The sequence below is a fragment of the Penicillium angulare genome, assembly GCF_028827245.1.
Source record: "Penicillium angulare strain IBT 27051 chromosome Unknown utg000004l_segment0_segment0, whole genome shotgun sequence".
Taxonomy (NCBI): Eukaryota; Fungi; Ascomycota; class Eurotiomycetes; order Eurotiales; family Aspergillaceae; genus Penicillium; species Penicillium angulare.
In genome coordinates this window covers 774,319-794,575 of record NW_026623163.1, presented here as the reverse complement: position 1 = coordinate 794,575, position 20,257 = coordinate 774,319, and the positions used below count along the sequence as shown (strand labels likewise).

Below are 20,257 nucleotides of genomic sequence, written 5' to 3'. Positions count from 1 at the left end.
AAGTATTAAAGGTTGGTTAGCCTTGCTTTCTACCAACGACACTTTCTGGGGGAAAGAGAAGATGGAATAGAAAGGAAAAATGCCATTTATTCCAACAAATCCTAGGACAGCTTGAGATGAGAAAATAAATTCCCACGCGATTCAACCCTGTTCACATTCCTAGTGTCTCTCATATACGATTGGTGGTATGTCGCTTGCCAATATGTCCTTCTCAAGGCGTTAGAAATACAAGTCTTTGCCGATAATAAGCTTTATGCCTGAAGAATACATCGCTTTTTACATGAGCAAATTATTCGACGTTTTATATCCTGCTGATCATGGCCCACTAGAAAACGGGCTCTGCTCCGGATCAGCATCCGCTCACAGCATATAGCCTAAAACCCCATACAAAGCCATCAAGCCACGATATAGCGATGATTCAAGATTTTACCTCATGTCGAAGGTGTAAGCAGAGGTTATGATGATAATGTGGCTTGAAGATTCGTCACTAGATTTCTTTAGCGTCGCGTAAAAAAAGCTAAGCCTGCGCGACATTACGTAGGTTTCTTCAAGGCCATTTTCGGCCAAGTTTCGCAGTGAGATAATCCACCACTGGAGATCAAGATTCTTTTTCACCTTAACTTGTGGAATGCACATAGATGTTCGTAGCCCCTAAAGCCCACAGACTAAAACCCCCATTAATTGACCTGCGAATGAAGGAACTCGGTCTGGCCAATCTAGAATATTCGACTTGCATGACAATAATTCCCCTGTAAATATTTGACATCGGTCGGAAGATCTTCGGAGACGTCAAATATGAACAATTTGACCCTGTTTCTCCATCTGTACTTTGGTCCGTTGCGGGCCGCCGCCGTCGTCTCAGGTTCCCCACACGTCCGGAAATATGCCACAAACTGCAAAGTGCGCCAAACTCAAATCCTCCCCCTAGGGATGAGCCCCAGTCGTGGAAAAATAATCCTCAATATGTTACAATGGAGGGTTATCATAGGCTAGGGGTTTGGAAATGCAATTGTTTTTCCAAAGACTCCCTTGCCTGCTATTGGCGTGGTCTGCGTTGAAATGGCATGGACCATGTTTTAGGTGTTTCTATTTTGCCTAATGTTTCTTGTGGAGCTCCGAAGATGACAAGATGAGACAGGACTGCTCCGTGCTTTATACGGAACACTGATTGCGGACGACCTTCCAGATGCAATTCAGACCCCGGAACTCAGGTATATTCGAGTATATTTAACCTCCCGTCGATCCCCATGTTGATTGACACTGATCATCCGTCGATACTATCATATCTCTTCTTTGGTTTACTTTATTCTGAGACTGAATCGTCACCATGAAGTCCTTCCTTGCACCATTATCACTTCTTGCACTACTTCTCGCTGGCGAGAGTGCTGCCGCAGTTGTACCTACCAAGTCCATCTCCAAGCGTGCCGATAGCTGCGGTCAATGGGACACCATCACCACCGGTAGTTACATCGTCTACAATGATCTCTGGGGCGAAGCCGAAGCCACCAGTGGCTCGCAGTGCGTTGGCGTTGACTCGCTAAGCGGCACTACTCTCGCCTGGCATACCGCATGGACCTGGGCTGGTGGCTCGTCCGACGTAAAAAGCTATGCCAGCGCTGCATTGCAATTCACCGATAAAACACTGAGCAGCATCAACACTATCGAGACCACTTGGAAATGGAGGTGAGCAAAGATAATACAACACCCCGATATGGTGCAATTGGATTGTTTTCACTAATCTTATGATCTCCTACACAGCTACTCTACCACCAGCATTGTTGCAGACGTCTCATACGACATGTTCCTTGCTGCTTCCTCTGGTGGCTCCAGCGAGTACGAGATTATGGTTTGGCTTGCAGCTCTGGGTGGTGCGGGTCCCATCTCCTCCACTGGCTCTGCAATCGCTACAGTTACCATCGGCGGTGTGTCGTTCAAGCTGTACAGTGGTCCCAATGGCTCTACTACTGTGTACAGCTTTGTCGCTTCTTCAACTACTACCAGCTTCTCCGCTGATCTGAAGGAATTCTTCACTTACTTGATTGACTATGAGGGTCTTAGTTCGAGCTTGTACTTGACTGATGTTCAGGCTGGTACTGAGCCGTTCACTGGTAGTGCTACTCTGACTGTCTCTGAGTACACTGTTGCAATTGCATAAATGACTAGTTGAAGAGCAAGATACTTTTCGTTTGCCGGTGTGAGGTGGATCTTCAACTTCTATTTGTGAATATGCATTTTTTATGTACAGGAAAGGATCTGGAATCAATTCTGTTCAAGAATACATCTAAATTTTAGTAGTAAATCGTTATACTTTATATTCGGATTATAACCCCTATTCTCAAAATGGTCGTATATTATACTAGTAGTATAAAGGTTATATTGTCAAAGCAGGTTTCAAGGTACTATAAAGCTGTTAAGAGCTTGAAATTTATAATACCAGCTCTTTCAAGAAACAATTCAATTTTTCGTCTCAACAATATTCTAGTACAAAGTTTGCAGTGTTTGTACATTCTTTGGTGCATCAAGATAAGTAACACTTAAACACACTCGGTCTTGAGGCTAACAAGTGTAGTATCAATCTCAAAGCATTGCTTGTCGCTGTCAACGTCGACAGTCTCATACAGAGTGGTATCATCGCAACCAGAGGCAGTGTAAGTGCTGAGAACAGCGGTGGTACCGTCAGCGCATGCACCAGACTCGACATAGGCAGTGAAAGACTTGACGGGGAAGTTCTCAACGTTGACGCAGGAACCGGCATAGGCATTGGCAGCGTCAATGCTAGTTGTGTTACAGCCGGCAAAGAAGTAGGCAGCGTAGCCGACAGTGGGGTCAGCAACAGCAACAGCCGCAAAGGCGGCAATGATGGACGTGATCTTGAATATTAAATTAGCATCATCATGCACAAGGTATGGTAGATAGCTCAAAATGTAATCTAATATACCTTAATCATCATATTGGAAAAGAGAAGGTTGGGAAACTTCTGTAGGAGTACGATTGTAGTGTAGTTGTTCCTTCTGAAAGATCTATCTTCTATCTAGAAGGCCAGATGTGTGCCTTTTTATAGTCTTCATATTGTACTCGCCTAGACATCACAGAAACTTCTGGGTGGTTTCAGCTGATGAACGGGTAGTATGCTTTTAAAGTACTCTAACTGCATTTAGGTAGACACCTACGTATGTCCTGGCCTTGGCGTCTATGCAGTAGCCATACAACAGGTTAGCGTTTCGGGGCCTACAGATCTACTAGCCGCTGTAGTCTAGTATTTCCAACAGTTCTGTCAGCTTACAGTGGGCACAATAGACCCTGATCCCTCTGTCTGATCGGAGTCGATTTTCGGCAGTTCTTTCACATGTCTCAGTCAATTCTTCTTCAATGTAGTTCAAGTCCCTAGTATCTTATATTCATTAAGATTCAATGAATTTTCTATTGTAGAGTAGAATTGCTTATCGTGCACATATGATGCATGCTAAAAATATTCCCCGTTGCTATGCTTCATCGATTAGACCGTAGCCGAGTAGGGCCGACCCGGGGGCCATAAACTCCGAATCAGCACAACGCTCTCATAGGAAATCAACATCGGCAAAAAACACTATATAAATATCCGTTACCACTCGTAAGAACTATGTAATGATTATATAGACACTCTCTGAGTAGTAGTGGAGTCAATTCGTCAGTTTCCAGTACGCTGCCTAGCTTTCAAAAGGAAGTGAAGTGTCTTGGCAAACAGCTAAAATCATAGTAGAGTAGCTGGATAGGGCTAGATCGAATAAATTCGGGCCTGACACTGATGATTCCCGAGGCTAGAAACTGCATCAAAAACAACCCTTCTCAGTGCATGTTGATTTAATCAAAAAACGGACAATCGTGGATCTAAAAGCCCGAGTCTGTCATTGTTACGTGAATATACTAGTCTATTTTACAATTTAATATTGGATCCCAGTTTATCTTCAGATTTCCCCATATTCGAAGCCATACGTAGCGTTCCAGCTGCGACCCACTCTAGGGTTCCTGTCAGCAAAGCCACCTCGAAAGAGACTAACGATGATTCATTTTTCGTCTTTGTCCCATGTTCACCGTGTATTGAATCAAAACTGTCGTTCTAACTAGCTTACTCGCTTCAATTTGCCAACCCTAGGAATAATGTGAGATCCACCCACTAGTAGAACATCTTCAAGGGTTGACCTTGTTGCTTTTGCCGTCTATTGCCATCCATTATGATCCTGTCAGTTTGAATAGATAGCTATAGAATCACCGTATACAGCTTCAGGAATTGACTAAACGAGTATCAAATTCCGCGGTGCAATGTTGTCCCAGAACTTCTTGCCGCCAAGTCCTTTATTTTCGGAGTACCACAGCCCAATTCTCTCATACTCGCCTTCTGTTCCCATGACCGGTCGAACAAGAATGCCTAGCATTACCTCTTGATCGTCAATGTTGTAGCTACGGAGCATAAACGGCTGATCGAGAGTGGTCCTGGTGGTCAAACCATCGATAATTGACCGATCGGGCCTCGGGAATATCCAGTCTCATCATGAAAGCAAGATTGGTAGTCCCAATCCAAGTATAAGTGGGCGATGTACTCGCCTTCTGCAGACAATAGACTGTAGTTGAAATTAATACCTAGAAATTTAGACATGCCCAAAGATTCGAGTCCCTCGGTGGTAACCCTGGCCTTGCCTGTCTCGTCGACGGGTAATTTGAAAGCTTTGGCTGAGATCACAAGTCGCGCCTTTGATACACAGCCATATAGATTCAGCTTATCAGTCACAATGTCGGCATGCTGGAGGTGCCCAACTATTGTGTTCCACTCGAAAACAGCAATTTTCCTAGCGAAGACGCTGATGTGGTTCAATTCCATTCGTGCGTACAAAATCTCAAAAAGAGGACTAGTACATTTAGCGCAAGGCTGGCTGCTTCAATTATGAATGTTTGACCATGCCCACTATTTGCTTTGTACTCGCCTCAACAAATACCCCTCCTCCCACCTGCTGCTATTTGCCTTGGCACCAGTCGATAGTCTTTGGTCGGACAAAAAATTGAATATTGATTCTGGGCTCAGTATGGGGGACGGTAGTCATATGCGTTCAATGGCGTCTCGGCCAATATATCTATCCAAGGTTGAAAAAAGAGAGAAATATATGGGTGCGGTTTAACAAGATGTCGGACGGTCGATTAAATACCATGAATCAACTGCTCTAACATGATAACTGGGTCCAGGCCCTTTGATTGAGAAAGGCCAAATTGCATTAATGCTTGCAGTCAAAACACAAACGGTCGAGGCATTTCGAGTGTTGGTGAATACCAGCAAATGGATATGTATCGGTCGCCGAGATGCGGAATGTGTAGGTGATCTTGTGTACACTGTATAGAAAAACCAATGATCCTTCACAGAAAATAAATGAGCCCTGGATGTCTTACCTAGACATTATCTATACATAAGTCCTTCCATGTTGCTTGACAAGGGATTTGACTTTTGACTGGTTTAGCGATAGTAAAAGGCTATAGAAAGAAGATCTTAAAAGGAGAAGCCCTGGTATGTAGGCACAAGGGGGTTTTCCCAACAAAACTCCACCAATCAATACTCGTACCTCTCAATCGTGTTTTCCGCCACAGCGATCTTAATTTTACGAAAGCTGCATTGAAATCGTCACCAGCTTGAGCTATTCAGGGCCGCAAAATGGAATGTTTTGGACTTCTCATGTTGGGCTCGGGCTGTGTTGACTATTCCAAGCTTTGTAGACAGTAAATCACGGCGTTTGAACGAAAGGAAACAACCTCTATGCCAGTGATAACTAAATGTTTATGTCTATTTCCATTCAAATGATACTCTGAGTAGGATCGATATTATATGTTTAGTTAAGTTTCTTGGGTAATACTCGGGTGGCAGTCTGGTATTTTGAGCTGGTCACTTTTATCTGCGGATACCTTACCGTCCACACAACAGATGCTTGACATGTGTAGAGGCCAGCTGCGACAGTAATCTCAGCTTTATCTACCTCATTATAATCCATCATTCAATATTCTATAATTGTGTCCAGGTGCTTACTAGAACTTGAATCTCGTAATTCTTGATTCTTCGAGTTGGACGTTACAGTTTTGCCGAACATTATAGTAATATATATTTAATGTATTTGGTCACGATAAATTTGTCTTCAAAGTGATAATTTCTTTTCAAAATTGTTCGCAATTGATTTATTATGTCCACGGGTATATCCAGAGAGCAATCCGGCCACGCAATTAGCCCTTATGTAGCATTTGGGCATATATTGACTGGAAAGGTGATTTGTGTCTTCCTCGGTTCTACATTGTCTACTACAACTTGCGGCTAAACTCCCTAGACAGCTAAATCTGCTAATTGAATTTCATGTACAAAACTTCGATTAAGTAGTTATTTACTGCTAGACTTCTATTTCGTACTCATATAGTATTTCTAAGACAAATTTTGGTTATGGTCTTGGTAGCAGGATGATGCATTTGCCGGTCGCAACTACGGAGTTGTGGATCCTTATGTCTAGCCGCTGGGAACTTAACATGAGCGTTCCTGAAACCAAGACTTATGCCACTCTGAAACCACCTTCTGTTTCATTAGCACCACCGCTCGTCATCACTGCATTGAAAGCAGCTACAATGCGGACCTAGACAAAGCCCACCCTCAACAATGACGAAAAGAAATCCTAGACCCACCGTGCACGAGCGACACGCTCATCAACCCAAAACCTCCAGTCTGCGTCGGCCCCTCAATGCAATGCGATTCAAACCCAGGTCAAGTTCCCGATCTAGTCTTTGTCCGATTCCTTTCCCCTCATCTGTAAAACCTTCGCTACCAAGAACCGACGTCAATTGTAGCTTGTATTGCATCGTTAGCGGGGAACCTGGTCTTCAGAACTGCCGGCGCGTAGGGATTTCTAAGAATAACATCAATTCTATCAATAGATTTAGCATTCCCGTGGGTCATTGATAAAATTAGTAGCTTCCTGCATCGTTGAGACCCGACATGGTGGAAAGAGAGCGCTTCGTGATGTGAAGAGCTCTGTAAGCGCTGGCATGGAGGGGACGGGCGGTTATATAGGTACTAGGACGAGCACCCAAAATAGTAAACAGTGTTACCTAGAGTTCGCAGTTTCTTTTTTTAGATCCAGCCTACATCTAAAGGCTTTACAGGTCATAGCTTAGCCAAGGAAAGATGCTCTAAAGTCGGAACATTGCATGCATCAATAGCATGGAACAGAGTTCGGGAGATGATAGACTATGCTGTACATGCATGCAGAGTGCTCCGTCTGCAACCTGGAGGCGGGAAGAGGTACCTAAGAAAAAAAGGAGGAAACACAAACCTTGGAAGAGATGGTTGATTGAATCGATAGATCGAGTGTAATGCAGTATTCCAGTATTTCGGTCGCTAATCCATCTAGGTTTCCTTCCTTTCTTCCCAACCCCTCTTAATAATGGGTGGGAATAGTATTAGGATTAGGATTAGAATTCCATGAACCTACGCACAGAATACAATCGAGGGGAAAAATTGATTGCCCTCATGCGAGGTGAATACGCTATTGTAGCACCTATCCATGGGTCGTGTAGCCCTGTACATAATTAATTGAACATTGATCGCGATCATTTGGTATGTTCTTTTTTCTTTCCCTTTTTTCTTCTTTTTTTTTGTTGCTCCTTTGCGAGTCCGGACCCCCTAGAACACGCTTCGCGAGACCCACTACTCGTGGCGCCGTGTGACAGGGGTCATTTGGCATCCGAGGCGAATCCTCCGCACGGACATCACAGGCACAACCGTCACAGTTGGAGATTGTGATTGGGTCAGGGGGGTTGTCCACTTCCAACACAGCGCCAAATTGAAACGCGACTTGCCACATTGTTCCATAGGTCGATTTGGATTTGGGGCATGATGCCGCGATGTGCTACACTAGTTCGTCTGGGTTCAGCTGAATGAAGGTGTTGTTGGTTTGTTGGTGGATTTCTATGGAGTACCGGATTTGTGTCCAGGATTGAAGGAATGGTTCCTTGGTTGGGTATTCCCCCTTTCTATTGGGTTGAAGATACGCCATGTAGATTAAATTCAGGATGTGTATAGTGTATAGGGTGCATTGCGTAGGATGAGGTTGGTTAATATTGCATCCTAGAAGGGAAGAGGGTTCCAGGGCCAGGGCCAGGATTCAAGGTTTGATTCAATCCTGGCATCCTGTGGTCCGTTCTCTATGGTGGGCTCCATTCTTTCCGGACGTGTCAGAGGGTGGGGAATCTGACCTGGCATTTTCATGGAGCGGATGGGATGATGGGATTCCTTTCCCCCGCGTCTCGCACCAGGAGGAACTTGAGACGGTCGCGAGTTTCATCGATGATCTAAAGTATATCGAGTGGGAAGGCTGGAACCTTTCGGGTCCCTTGGACGTAATGGGTGGATTGATTTGTTGGATGAGTAGCCCTGGGTGCTCCGTAACTCCACGAAGAGACTTTTTGTTCCTTGGTTTTAGTGGGGCCCGGTTGATCTCCTCGCAGGGTGGAGCCTACTATGTTGAGGGATGTAGGTGGATTGGCGATCGCCCCTCAATCACAGGGATCCTCTTTTTTCTTTGTTTCCCTTTCTCTGGGTTATTTTTGTTGAGGCCAGCGCGTGTAGAGGTTACTAAGAATAGCAGATTGAATTTGAAGTGGAAATACAGTGGTTGGGAGAGATATAGAGGAATGAATAGCATCATTGTACAGTAGAATGCGGTGGTACTTTGTTCAGGCAATAATATTAAGTTATGGCAATGTACATCAAATGAATCTAGGGATAAACGAGCACAGACAAGTTTGATAGCAAATAGTACATACCCGTAGAGTAGTAAACTTTGTACTCCGTATCGTCCGACAACTAGCAAGTGTACATTAGATACATTAGTTTTCTCAGCCGTGTACACATTAGCTCCACTACATTCCAGACTAATCACGTCCCACCAGGAGGTAAAGTCTCACACTCCGCGCGCCAACAGAAGGTTGATGTCAGATCCAACTATGCAACTCCCCCTGTTACTTCCTTTTCCTCCCCCAAGGCGCTATGACTGGCCCAGGGTCCTTGCAGTTGGCTCCTATCCAGCCGCCTTGGATCTTGGGGCATTTTTAATTAGAATATTAAATTCGACGAATTATTATTTTCCTATTTTCCCTGGCGCATACCGGAGCTATATCTAGTCCTAGGATTCCCCTCCAGATTCTTCACGGGATTCATCCACATGCTCAACGTCGTCACCCTCTCTTTATCGTGAATTATCTTGTTGTTTATAATACCTCTTTAATCATCCTCCGATTTCATTTTTCGACTGTGTTTCGCAAAAAAGAAAGATTCACTAATTATTTCCCTCCCCTGCAAAGATTTCCGTTCTATTGCTTCCACCAACGTATTAAGAGTGGGCTTTGTCTCTCGGCTTTAAATTCTCCGCATCGACAGGTTTCAGTTGGAAAACTCCATCTCTGTTAGGGCTATCGATAAGAAATCAGGTTGACACGACAACCTCATCCTTACTCCAACATTCTTTTCCTCATTTAACCACGACGACTTCTCATTTTTCCTGCTGGTCCAGGAATTCATCTGATTGTGCTTGATTATTGTCTGATTTATTGCCTGATTGTTTTGTCTGGTCTTCCAACTTCTTTGTCTTCCACCACAAAGCAATTATTGCCTTCGACACTTTCGACAAAGACATTCACTTGAATCTGTCTCAATACGTTTCCGTCTCCTACTTTGCCAATTGGAATATTTTATCTAGTCATCCAGCTTCTACCTTATCCCGTTTGATTCCTCTCATCTTTCCGCACGACACGATCAACCGAGCAGTCTCAACTGCTTCCACATGTCAATTCACATAATGCAAAACAATACCTCAGCGACAATGTCGCTCAACCGAGCAGCTTTGGACGAGTTCGTGAAGGAGAGAGTCACCCGTGACATGGTGGCGTATTTGGCCAAACAAGCTTCACAGGTCATCCGATGTGAGAGCCATGTGACCAACTCACTCAACCAACATGGCCAGCCGACTCCTCCAGCCACCCCTCCTATGGACCCAGAAGACAACCTGCCTCCATTACCCTCTACCGAGGCATTCATTGCTTCTCTCGTCGCCCGCTCGCAGGTCCAGGTGCCCACCCTCATGAGTTCACTCGTTTACCTCGGTCGTCTGCGTGCTCGTCTTCCTCCCGTCGCTAAGGGCATGCGATGCACCGTCCACCGGATCTTCCTCGCATCGCTGATCCTCGCCGCAAAGAACCTGAATGACTCCAGCCCCAAGAACAAGCACTGGGCACGATACACTGTGGTCAAGGGATTTGAAGGGTTTGGTTTCTCCTTGCCAGAGGTGAATTTGATGGAACGTCAGCTGCTCTTCTTGTTGGACTGGGATACTCGTGTTACCGAGGAGGATCTTATCACTTATCTCGAGCCCTTCCTGGCTCCTATTCGTGGACGTCTTGAGTTACAACAACGCCAACGCGAAGCTGAGGAGGAACACAAGCGCAAGCAACAGCAACATCGGGAATGGTATGTCTGCACCTCCCACAAATCTATTCACCACTTTACTCATATGACTCTTAGGCGCCGTTTGCATTACTCTGCGGATCTGCTGGCCAGCCGCCTCCGTCGCCAGAAGGCTGAAGCCCGTGACAACAGTCGTCGGGCTGGAGTTGTTGACAACTCTTCCCGCCGTCTTCCCACCCACGTCTCATGCCCAAGTGTTCGCGACGTCCAGTCTACCCAGTCTCTTGCTGAGACTGACCGATACAACCCCTACAACCGTCACCGCACATCGCCTCACCGACCCACTCGTTCTATCTCTCCCCCATCTATCCGTGACGTCCCCGCCCTGTCTCACGCGGAGACCTTCAACTCGCTCTGCTCTCGTTCATCAAGTGTTGCTCCCAGCTCCCGTGGTACCCCCGGAAGTATCAGCACTGTTTCATCCCATGGCGCTGATGACGTGATGCTCACCGATGCCAGCTCTAGCCCATCAGTCACTTCACTGAACTATAGCTACGTGAATGTTGCCGCACTCGACCACAAGCAATCGTTTGAGCCCATCCGTCAACCAAGCAAGAAGATGAAGGTCCACGGTCACTCCACCGGCGGCTTCGTAGCTCGCTTTCTAGCGTCCGCCACTGGCTCCTACATGGGTGGACGTATTGCTCGGCCTCACAATTAATTTCGAGCTGGTCTCGACTACCTGTGACTGGCGTGCCAATTATACCCCGCACCTGCTTGTATACCCAAAGCAGGTGCAGTTTCCTTGTGCTTTTCGTCTCTTTGTTGTGCTCTATTTCCCTTACTCCCCACAATTTATTACATTTTATTACCCCTTCTTGGCAAAAAGCATTTCACCCCGTTGATACGCATATTGTGACAATACCATTCCATAACTTGGCGGATCCTTAAACTGGACCCGTCATCCCTTCCCATGTTCGAAATATAGACATGCTTTACATTTATTTCCTTCCTCAACATCCTTTTCTGCATGTACTGGACCGGTTTGGCGTTCTTAGGTTTATTTCCTCGTCTGGTTTTGGCTCTGGTCCCGGTTTAACTTCAATGACATACCCATAGAAGTTGATTTTGTTTACCTGGATGTACTTATCCACATTCCGCTTCGCGGAAATTCCATAATGCAACTGCTACCTACTCATTTCAAACTGGCTCCACTTAACTCCACCTCTTTTAATTAAGACACGAACATAAGTACTGCTCTTCAAATTCCGAGATCCCTGCAAAATAGATCCTTGCATTACCCGTTCCGAGGAACATCGGTACCGGTAACTCAATAGCACGTCTCACGAGGCAAAGAGCTGTATGTCTCAACGGCCCTGCAAGGATGCCGCCACCGGCTCACCGTCGCTCTCGCGATAGCCAAGAGTATTCAGGTAATGCAGTTATAATTGAAACATGCTTCGCCTACTAGTACTTTTATTTACTAATGCACAGATCCACATTTTATTGGATTATTTCCTTGTATGTCTTGCTAGTTGGCGGTGTAGATATATTAACATTATCGGGACGCCTTGCCAGACTCCCCCTAGCACGAGGGAATAAAGCTGCATCTGCAAGCTGTTAGTCCTTATGTTCTTTCTTTTTTGTCTTGAGAGGCACTTACGGATAATATTGGGTTGATGCTTGTTGCGTTTATTATGGAGTTCATCCATCCGATGGCAGTGGGTGGTATTGATAGAGCCCTTAAGTGCATTGTTGATATGTGGGGACCTTTTGGTTTTCGCGAGAATGTGGCGATTAATATCCTATACGAATTGTATGTAGGCTGTGGTGTAGTGCTTTCTGATGTATTGGAATGATTCTGGTGGTTCGCAATTGATCTATCAGCGATCATGATGTCATTCACACTTTTTTGCGATCGGCGAGCGATCGCTGTTCTCTTGTCTTCTCTGTTCTTACGTACCTTGAGGAGGCTAGGACTGCTAGAATGTTCTTTGAGTATTGAGCTACTGATATGAATAGGAAGGTAAATGAAACCGAAAGTTTGTGCCTCGGAATGTCGGGTTATAAGCTACTCAAACCTTCCGGCCGGCGATATCGGATCGGCACTTTGTTTCAAGAAGCTAGTTTCCAGGACGGTGTAAGATAAAAGGCATGAGATTAATCAAATATGTGCGTGAGCTCAAAAATGAGACGAAAGGCCAAGTTATGGGGACTGAAAGCCTTTTGTGCCTCGGCGAAAGATATGAATGATATGTGCTGGTGCTATCGGTCGGTGTGGCTGCGGGGCAAAGGTTGGAGTTGTTGGGGGCGATCGTTTTTGCCAATGTTGGCTTTGAGATGGACTAGTCATTGTAAGTGTACTTAATACCATTTTACGCACAATTCTCTAGTCGCCTGGAAAAAATATCCTAGTTCAAAGATTGCATTAGAGGGATGCAGAAGAATAGTGACTACATTGTGACACTGTGGCGGGTTATCCGGCAGCGGCCATATTGAAGAGAGAAAACGTTTTTTTATTCCATTTTAATGTCTGAATACTGCCAGATCTATCTCATTCCACCTGGACTTATAACTCTGTTTATGCTTTTATACTTTTATACTTTAAAATTCATTTCATAGATGTGTAACGTGGAAATGGACAGAGATGAACCGCGGTACCAAGAGGTACGCCCCACATCCTTAGCCTCTCAACATACATGAAAAAAACCAGCAAAAAAGTCCACTAAGATGTCATAGTGTGTTCGATATACCAATCAAGAGCGCCTTAAGCATGATAGGCGATTTATTTCTGCAGACCTGCACACCACTATGGGTCTTCGCTAATATCTGAACACCATTTCTATGTCATTCATGAAAATAATAGGACAGGCCATCTTGTTGATCCCTACTCCACAAAACCGCTCCCAATAACAGAAGAGATTCCTTTCCGCTGCAATATGGCGAATGGGATGCAGTCGCACAGACAAAGCCTTCATAGTGGGTATTCTGTCATAAATATGAAAACTTTTCTGGACCCCAGTTCAAAACTGCAACACCTGCATCTTGCATCAGATCTTAAGTTTATACCTAAATAATCGCTCAACATGGTCAAAGTTGCGCTTATAACGGGAGGGAGTAAGTTTACTTAGGGACTAATACGTCAAGAAGGATCAGACTGACAAATCAAAATAGCAAGTGGCATGGGCCTCGATGTCGCACAACAGCTTGATAAAACTGGTGCCTGGAAAGTCCACATCATCGGGAGCAACAAGGAACGCGGCGAAAATGCAGCAGCTTCATTGGAGAACACCACATTTCATCAAGTGGACGTGAAAAGCTACGACGAGCAAGGCGCCGCATTTGATGAAATCTTCAATGAACACCAACGCTTGGACTTTGTTTTTGTTAATGCCGGCATAGCCCAGAATGTCAACACAATGTATACATACCATGATACAACTGGCATTCCTCCACGGCCTATCCCATCTTCAAATGGCATCGAAGGTGTACTTGATATAAACCTTACAGGGGCTATCTATACCTCTTACCTGGCTATGCATTATTTCCGCCGATCGCCAGAAGAAACGAGAGGAGAAAGACACTTGATTCTCACATCAAGTATTGGTGGGATATACCCATGTGTCCATACACCGATTTACGTAGCAACGAAACGTGAGTATAAGCTTCAAGCTACTCAGACTCGTACCTCTGGGTGCTGAATCGTATGGCTAACCTGACGTGTTTTAGACGCGATGATCGGATTCACTCGCTCAATGGCACCTCGTTTATGGCGCGATGGTATCAAGATGAATGCTATTTGTCCTGGAACTGTGATAACGCCCCTATTGACAGATGAGATTAAAGCTTTTTTTGATAAAGCGGCACTCATTAAGATGAGCCATGTTACGGACGTCGTGTTCAAGTGTATTTCTGGGCATGAAATGACTGACTCAAAGGGTGTTTCTGTTCCGGCTGACGAGCTTTTTGGAAGATCTATTTTGATTTCTGTGGAGAGATTCTTTTTTGTTGAGATGCCTGAGCTGTTTGATGAGCCGATGCGCATCACTTATAAAGGTATGGTCGAGGGATGTCTTTAACGGGAATTTGGAGGGACATTCTGTGATTTAATCAAATATGAATTTCTCTTTCTATCTTTCTTGAAATAAAGGAGTCTTCGTCTTTGTGAATAGAATGATCTCTCATCATCTACTTATTCAATACCAAGCCCAAGAGATTCAGACTCTTCCCCCCCCCCCCTTCGAATTGGACAAAAGTCTCTCTCCGTTCTTCAGAAAGACTTCGGTAGATGCCGACCCAAAGCATTGCCTCAGACCATATTCTAGTTCTTCGCTCAATGACTTAACAAGAGGAAATGGTGTATATGGATAGTCACTGCCATAAAGAAGTCGCGAAGAATGGACAACTCGGAGGAGCCCATGAATTTGATCCGGAAAAGGGAATCCAGCTAGGTCAAAGTAGAAGCGGGTTTCAAGCATGCGCTTTATTTCTTCATTCGAGACTCTATCTTCATTCAGAAAAACAAATGGAGAGAATCGCGCAATCCGAGACAGAACGGGTGGAAACGTTCCCCCACAATGAGTTATGATGAACGTTATACCAGGACACCTGTCAATGGTACCAGATGCTATGATACTTGTCAATGATCGGGTTGTGTCGAACATGAATTCCAGTACGGGACTTGCTACCCCGGGATTTGGAGTGACTCGGGTCACGGAGCCGTCTTCACTCCGTAAATGACAGCTAGTAGGGTGAAAGAATACGATTGCCCCTCGCTCGCTTAGTTTGTCGAAGACGAGATTGAATCTTGGATCCCCTGGGTAGATTCCGTGGGAATTGGTCAGGATTTGAAATCCGACTGCACCTAGGTGATCAAGCGCGTAGTCGATCTCGGCAAGGGAGCCTTCGACATCAGGTAGAGGAAGCGATGCAAAGAATAGGAAATGTTCACTGTGGTCTTTGCATATTTTTGACATGTCTTCATTCACTTGGCGGGTTAAGGCTCGAGCGTCCTGGTCGTTTCCTGGTGTCAGGTGTGTACCTGGGGAGGACATGCTCAGTACTGATTTTTTGATGTTGAGACTCTTCATCATGCTAATGTGGGAGTTCACATCCCAGGCCTGGAAACAATCAGAATACTTCACTATGCATCCATCGTCAGCTTGGAACTTACAGGTATTGCTGGCATTCCATCAGGATGTCCTTCCCCCGCGTATTCATTTTTCAGGCAATATTCGCGGTATGAGGGAGGTACACAGTGGACATGGAAATCGATTTTCTCCGTACTTGATCTCATGGTGTCATACATTTTGACGATCTTCGATCTTTGAAATTTGATGTTGCTATTGGCTGCTCATTTGTTGTAAATCTGCGGTTGATGGAAAGAACCGGTAATCCCTGTCGCCAGTCATCAAGGGGGTTGCCGGTTTGTTTTGGCGTGAGACGAGCTTACCGAGTACGCGAGTGCTATTCATGATCTATGCATGTCTCTTGATACTTTAATAGCCCACACTGAAATATTCTAATAATAATTCTATTTCGCTATGCCTTTGTATCCACTGCTAATATGACTGTCTTCTATGATCGACTGCAGGTCCACCCGATAAATAACCCTGGGCCCATATTGAGTGCTATATGAAATCAGACCTTGGCACATCCATCGGCTCACTTATATGTCCCCTTGCAACTAGTAGGCGTGTCTGTATCAATTTGAGAAATCGATATGTGTTGTCCAGAATAGGCGTTTGGACTCCTTTCTCCCGAGCGATTCGCAAAGCATTCCCCAATATGACTTCAACCTCAACTGGGTTTCCTTTATCAATGTCAACCAACATGCTGGGTCGGAAACAAAGTTCAATGGGCGTCTTATTAACCATTTCGTCAACGATGTTCTCCCCCAAGTCATATCCGTCGGCTTTGGCAATAGCCGCCATCTCAGCCATCGCTGGCCTAATCAAACTGTATTCCCCGCCACATCGTCGAACCGCAGCATTGTCAAGTTGTGTAATAGCGCATATGGGGTTATAAGTGCCATTCCAGATGATCTTCCTCCAGCGATATAGCATTATGTCATCGACTGGAACTGCATTAACCGCTTTGCTTCCATTATAAGCTGTTGTGAATGCTTCTAGCCTTTCCTTCTCATGCTGAACATCCAGCCGTGGATTGTGAAACGCGCCGATGTGGAAATGATCTGGGTCATCGTGGATAATATGAGCGTTTCTTTCATGAGCACCAATGTAGCTTGCGCCAGATAGAACCACATTTGTTGGGAATGCTTCGATGAATGGTGGCTCAAGGTACATTCCATTTTGCATAAGGACAATTGTAGTATGGCCAGGTGTTATACTCTGAGCGATGATCTTGGAGATATTGCTGATCTCGGGTACTGTCTTCATAGACACTACCAAAAAGTCGAAAGGGTCATTTGTATCAGCTTCCGGTACAGCATTGATGACTGAAGATCTGTTAACATCGTAATAAACAGGGGGCACGGATGAGAGGTCCTACTCTGACTTGGTCTCCATCCCGATAATTTTCCATGATCAACAGATTCGATCTCAAATCCGTCACCGGCCACCTTTTCGTAGTTCGATCGTAGCACGAGAGTAACATTTGCCATCCCAGACCGTTCAAGGGCAACACTTGCCATTGTTCCGACTCCTCCAGCCCCCACGACTAGCACTTTGAGTTTTGACAAGGACATTACTGTTGTCGTGATGGGCCTAGGAATATCGGAATTCCTCACAACAATTGTCGGTTCTCAGCATTCAGTTTCAGATGAGTTGAGAGGATGGAAAAGCCAGTTAATGTTAATTCTCCTTTCTTCGATGTCTTCTGGTGGGATGGTCCATCTTTCCCCCCCCCCCCCCACCATGATAAACTTCAAGTTCATTATGTAAGTCCGCGTAAAGCCGACACGGAAGCCGCATTCAATCGCGCTCATGCATATATCCAGGTCGGCTTTTTGTAAAGGTAATATCAACGTGTAGCCGGAAGAAATTCCTTTGTACCCTGCCTCAAAACCATACAGCAGCATTGAAGTGATTCCCTTTTATTGCTGGCTAGCCAGCATGTAGACCTGGACCCAGAGGGACTTGCACAGTGCACATCGGAGACGGAAGAGAGAGCTCGATTCCTCCACTTTATACAGCGGCGAAGTTAACTGGCTGACAATTCAAAGTATAGATTCATCTTCTCCACGCGTCTGGATTTTTCATTGCGTAATCTTGATCGGCCGCTTGTTGGGATCATACTGCAGTCAAGATACAATACAGCACAAGAGGAGTCTGCCGTATTGGGACAAATCAACAATACTGGCGGACTCTATTCCGCTCGTCGTATACAACATTCAGTCATGACCAGCTGATCGGTTCTAATCAGCCACCCAAACGACTCATTGACAGGCCAGATAAGCGGGGGTGGGGAAGCCCATCGCGTTTCCCCAGTCAACAGTGCCAAGCCGGCCCGTTTCATTGATTCTAATTGGCCCGTCCCTATCACCTTCGTTGATCTACCCCACACGCTCAATGGGATACAAGATAACACCCTCGGTCGCCAGTATCTCCGCACGTCAATGCTCCAACTATACTTTAAGAACATGGCCGACCTCCTGTCGTCCAGAGGTGCCGCCCTGAGAAATTTCTTCCTCTCAGAATCCCCTTCCACCAAATTGAACCAGACATGGTGAATGAGCAGCACGACAGGGATGAGACCTTCTGGGCCCCCGGAACGGTCGCCCTTGAAGATGGTAAGTGTGATTTCAATTCATGGCGCATCAGGGATGGCATCTGATTTTTACAGTCCATCGCACCAGAGATCAACTAGTTTTGTTCCCGACTCCTTCCTCCGACCCCAACGATCCCCTCAATTGGTCTACAGCTCGCAAAGCTTTGAACTTCACCTTGGTTAGCTTTTTTGTCTTGTGGACTTTCGTGCAATTGGACATTGGGTTCACTGCATGGGGCCCCATGGAGACTGAGCTAGGCTTCTCGGTTGATATTCTTAATGCCGGGGCAGCTGTTAATTATGGTGGTCTCGGAATTGGATGCTTCTTCTTCATCCCTCTCGTCCACAAATATGGTCGCCGCCCAATTTATATTTTTAGCGTCGCACTTCAACTTGCATCCTGTGTATGGCAAGCTGAGATACAAAATGTTGGGGGGTTCATTGGTGCCAATTTAATCTCAGGCCTAGGGGGTGCTATCAGTGAGATTATCGTGCAGATCACCGTGGCGGACCTGTTTTTCGTGCACCAGCATGCCACTATGAATGGATGGTTCGTCATTTTTCAGTCTGCAGGAGCTTTCCTTGGACCCGTTGCCTCTGGCTACATTGTTGACTCCCAAGGTTGGCGGTGGATGTGGTGGTGGTGTGTCATCTTCTTTGCCGTGACACTTGTATGTGTTTTGTTCCTGTTCGAGGAGTCCAAATATATCCCTGTCATTGACGGCCAAGTCGTGATTCCTCAATCTGATACACGAAAGGATTCCATCAAAGATAGCAAGGCTCCGAATCAGGCCGACGACGATGCTGAGGTCTCTCATCCTGGTGTGCTCGCTAGCCAGGCTAGGATCAACCCCAACATCAAACCCAAGACATACTGGCAGCGGATGCCTTGGGTGACAGTCTCCTCAGAGTCCATGTGGCCCCATTTTACACAGCCTATTGTGACTCTATTTACCTTTCCGGCAGTAACATACGCTGCCATCACGTATGGATCGACCCTGGCATGGTTTGCTATCATGACTTCGCTCCAGGCGTCGTATATGCTATTGCCTCCGTACAATTTTAATGCGATTGGAATTGGCCTGATGAATCTTCCTCCCTTCATCGGAGCCATAATCGGTTTTCCAGTCGGTGGATGGCTCAGCGACAAGTCAATCCTATGGCTTTCTAAGAAAAACAATGGTATTTACGAACCAGAGATGCGTCTCTGGCTTGCCTTGCCGGTTGCCATATTCGGCCCGGCTTCACTACTCATGTTTGGTTTGGGACTTGCCTATGTACGTTGATATCCCCCTTTCCAGCTTTAAAGTCTATATATGCTAATATAATCTAGGGCGTTCATTGGTCGCTTTTGGCTGTTGGATTTGGTGTTTACGGCTTTACTCTGGCCTCTGTCAGTGGTATCTCTCTATCCTATCTTATGGATTGCTATCAAGATGTTTGTCTCCCATTTCCATTCTTTACCTCTTTTCGACTTAAACACTAACCTCAGCCCAATATAGGTTATCGGAAATGCCCTCGTGGGAGTGATCTTCATGCGCAATATAATTTCAGTCATCGTTCTGTTTGTACTAACCCCCTGGGTCAATGGTATGGGCATGCAAAACCTTCATGTTCTCTGTGCCATGGTCGCGTTTGCTATATATCTTATTCCCGTTCCACTCTTAATATGGGGCAAGAAGGCAAGGGTTGCAACTGCAAAATCATACCGGGCAATGGCCGAGAAGCAAGTAACTCATCGTGCTGTTTAGTGTTATCTTTGATCCTCCAGGCCAAACTCGGATGTCACTGATCACTGGCAGAAAGCATGTTTGACGGAGCTCACATCAAAGGCTGGCTAGGCTTTAAAGTTAAAGCCTGAGTAAATGTGTGATTTATAGTGGTTTTTTGTTATATCTTCCTTATTCATGTCCCCTCTTTCTCACCATATCTTACAGCCCTGATCTACTATTAATCTCAGATGAGGTTCTATCATCCTGAGGAAAGTTGATGAGATACTAAATCGTATTATACCCATACTATGACTCATACCACTATATAATATCAGACTTTTGGCAAATACCGAAAAGCCAT

At 45.5% G+C, this 20,257-nt stretch overlaps 8 protein-coding genes across 8 annotated transcripts; 4 read left to right on the top strand and 4 right to left on the bottom strand.

Annotated features, from left to right (window-relative positions):
* Window positions 1–1,327: 1,327 nt before the first annotated feature.
* On the top strand, window positions 1,328–2,155 carry xgeA (putative endoglucanase; the record flags this gene model as incomplete). The annotated part of the gene is made up of 2 exons (XM_056920433.1): window positions 1,328–1,683; window positions 1,759–2,155. 2 exons carry the CDS (start codon window positions 1,328–1,330, stop codon window positions 2,153–2,155), a joined length of 753 nt encoding a protein of 250 aa, XP_056778470.1.
* Window positions 2,156–2,534: 379 nt separating this feature from the next.
* On the bottom strand, window positions 2,535–2,950 carry N7478_004218 (uncharacterized protein; the record flags this gene model as incomplete). The annotated part of the gene is made up of 2 exons (XM_056920432.1): window positions 2,535–2,870; window positions 2,939–2,950. 2 exons carry the CDS (start codon window positions 2,948–2,950, stop codon window positions 2,535–2,537), a joined length of 348 nt encoding a protein of 115 aa, XP_056778469.1.
* A 1,321-nt stretch (window positions 2,951–4,271) lies between these two features.
* N7478_004217 (uncharacterized protein) lies at window positions 4,272–4,855 on the bottom strand (the record flags this gene model as incomplete). Its single annotated transcript, XM_056920431.1, is given in 3 exon segments — window positions 4,272–4,470; window positions 4,484–4,598; window positions 4,618–4,855. 3 exon segments carry the CDS (start codon window positions 4,853–4,855, stop codon window positions 4,272–4,274), a joined length of 552 nt encoding a protein of 183 aa, XP_056778468.1.
* A 5,020-nt stretch (window positions 4,856–9,875) lies between these two features.
* N7478_004216 (cyclin family protein) lies at window positions 9,876–11,177 on the top strand (the record flags this gene model as incomplete). The annotated part of the gene is made up of 1 exon (XM_056920430.1): window positions 9,876–11,177. The coding sequence occupies one exon, from the start codon at window positions 9,876–9,878 to the stop codon at window positions 11,175–11,177; it is 1,302 nt and encodes a 433-aa protein (XP_056778467.1).
* A 2,365-nt stretch (window positions 11,178–13,542) lies between these two features.
* On the top strand, window positions 13,543–14,535 carry N7478_004215 (uncharacterized protein; the record flags this gene model as incomplete). The annotated part of the gene is made up of 3 exons (XM_056920429.1): window positions 13,543–13,573; window positions 13,631–14,110; window positions 14,186–14,535. 3 exons carry the CDS (start codon window positions 13,543–13,545, stop codon window positions 14,533–14,535), a joined length of 861 nt encoding a protein of 286 aa, XP_056778466.1.
* Window positions 14,536–14,673: 138 nt separating this feature from the next.
* N7478_004214 (amidohydrolase family protein) lies at window positions 14,674–15,764 on the bottom strand (the record flags this gene model as incomplete). Its single annotated transcript, XM_056920428.1, has 2 exons — window positions 14,674–15,576; window positions 15,630–15,764. 2 exons carry the CDS (start codon window positions 15,762–15,764, stop codon window positions 14,674–14,676), a joined length of 1,038 nt encoding a protein of 345 aa, XP_056778465.1.
* Window positions 15,765–16,086: 322 nt separating this feature from the next.
* On the bottom strand, window positions 16,087–17,162 carry N7478_004213 (ketopantoate reductase family protein; the record flags this gene model as incomplete). Its single annotated transcript, XM_056920427.1, has 2 exons — window positions 16,087–16,913; window positions 16,967–17,162. The coding sequence occupies 2 exons, from the start codon at window positions 17,160–17,162 to the stop codon at window positions 16,087–16,089; spliced, it is 1,023 nt and encodes a 340-aa protein (XP_056778464.1).
* A 977-nt stretch (window positions 17,163–18,139) lies between these two features.
* On the top strand, window positions 18,140–19,935 carry N7478_004212 (uncharacterized protein; the record flags this gene model as incomplete). The annotated part of the gene is made up of 4 exons (XM_056920426.1): window positions 18,140–18,206; window positions 18,260–19,461; window positions 19,518–19,622; window positions 19,687–19,935. 4 exons carry the CDS (start codon window positions 18,140–18,142, stop codon window positions 19,933–19,935), a joined length of 1,623 nt encoding a protein of 540 aa, XP_056778463.1.
* Window positions 19,936–20,257: the final 322 nt, after the last annotated feature.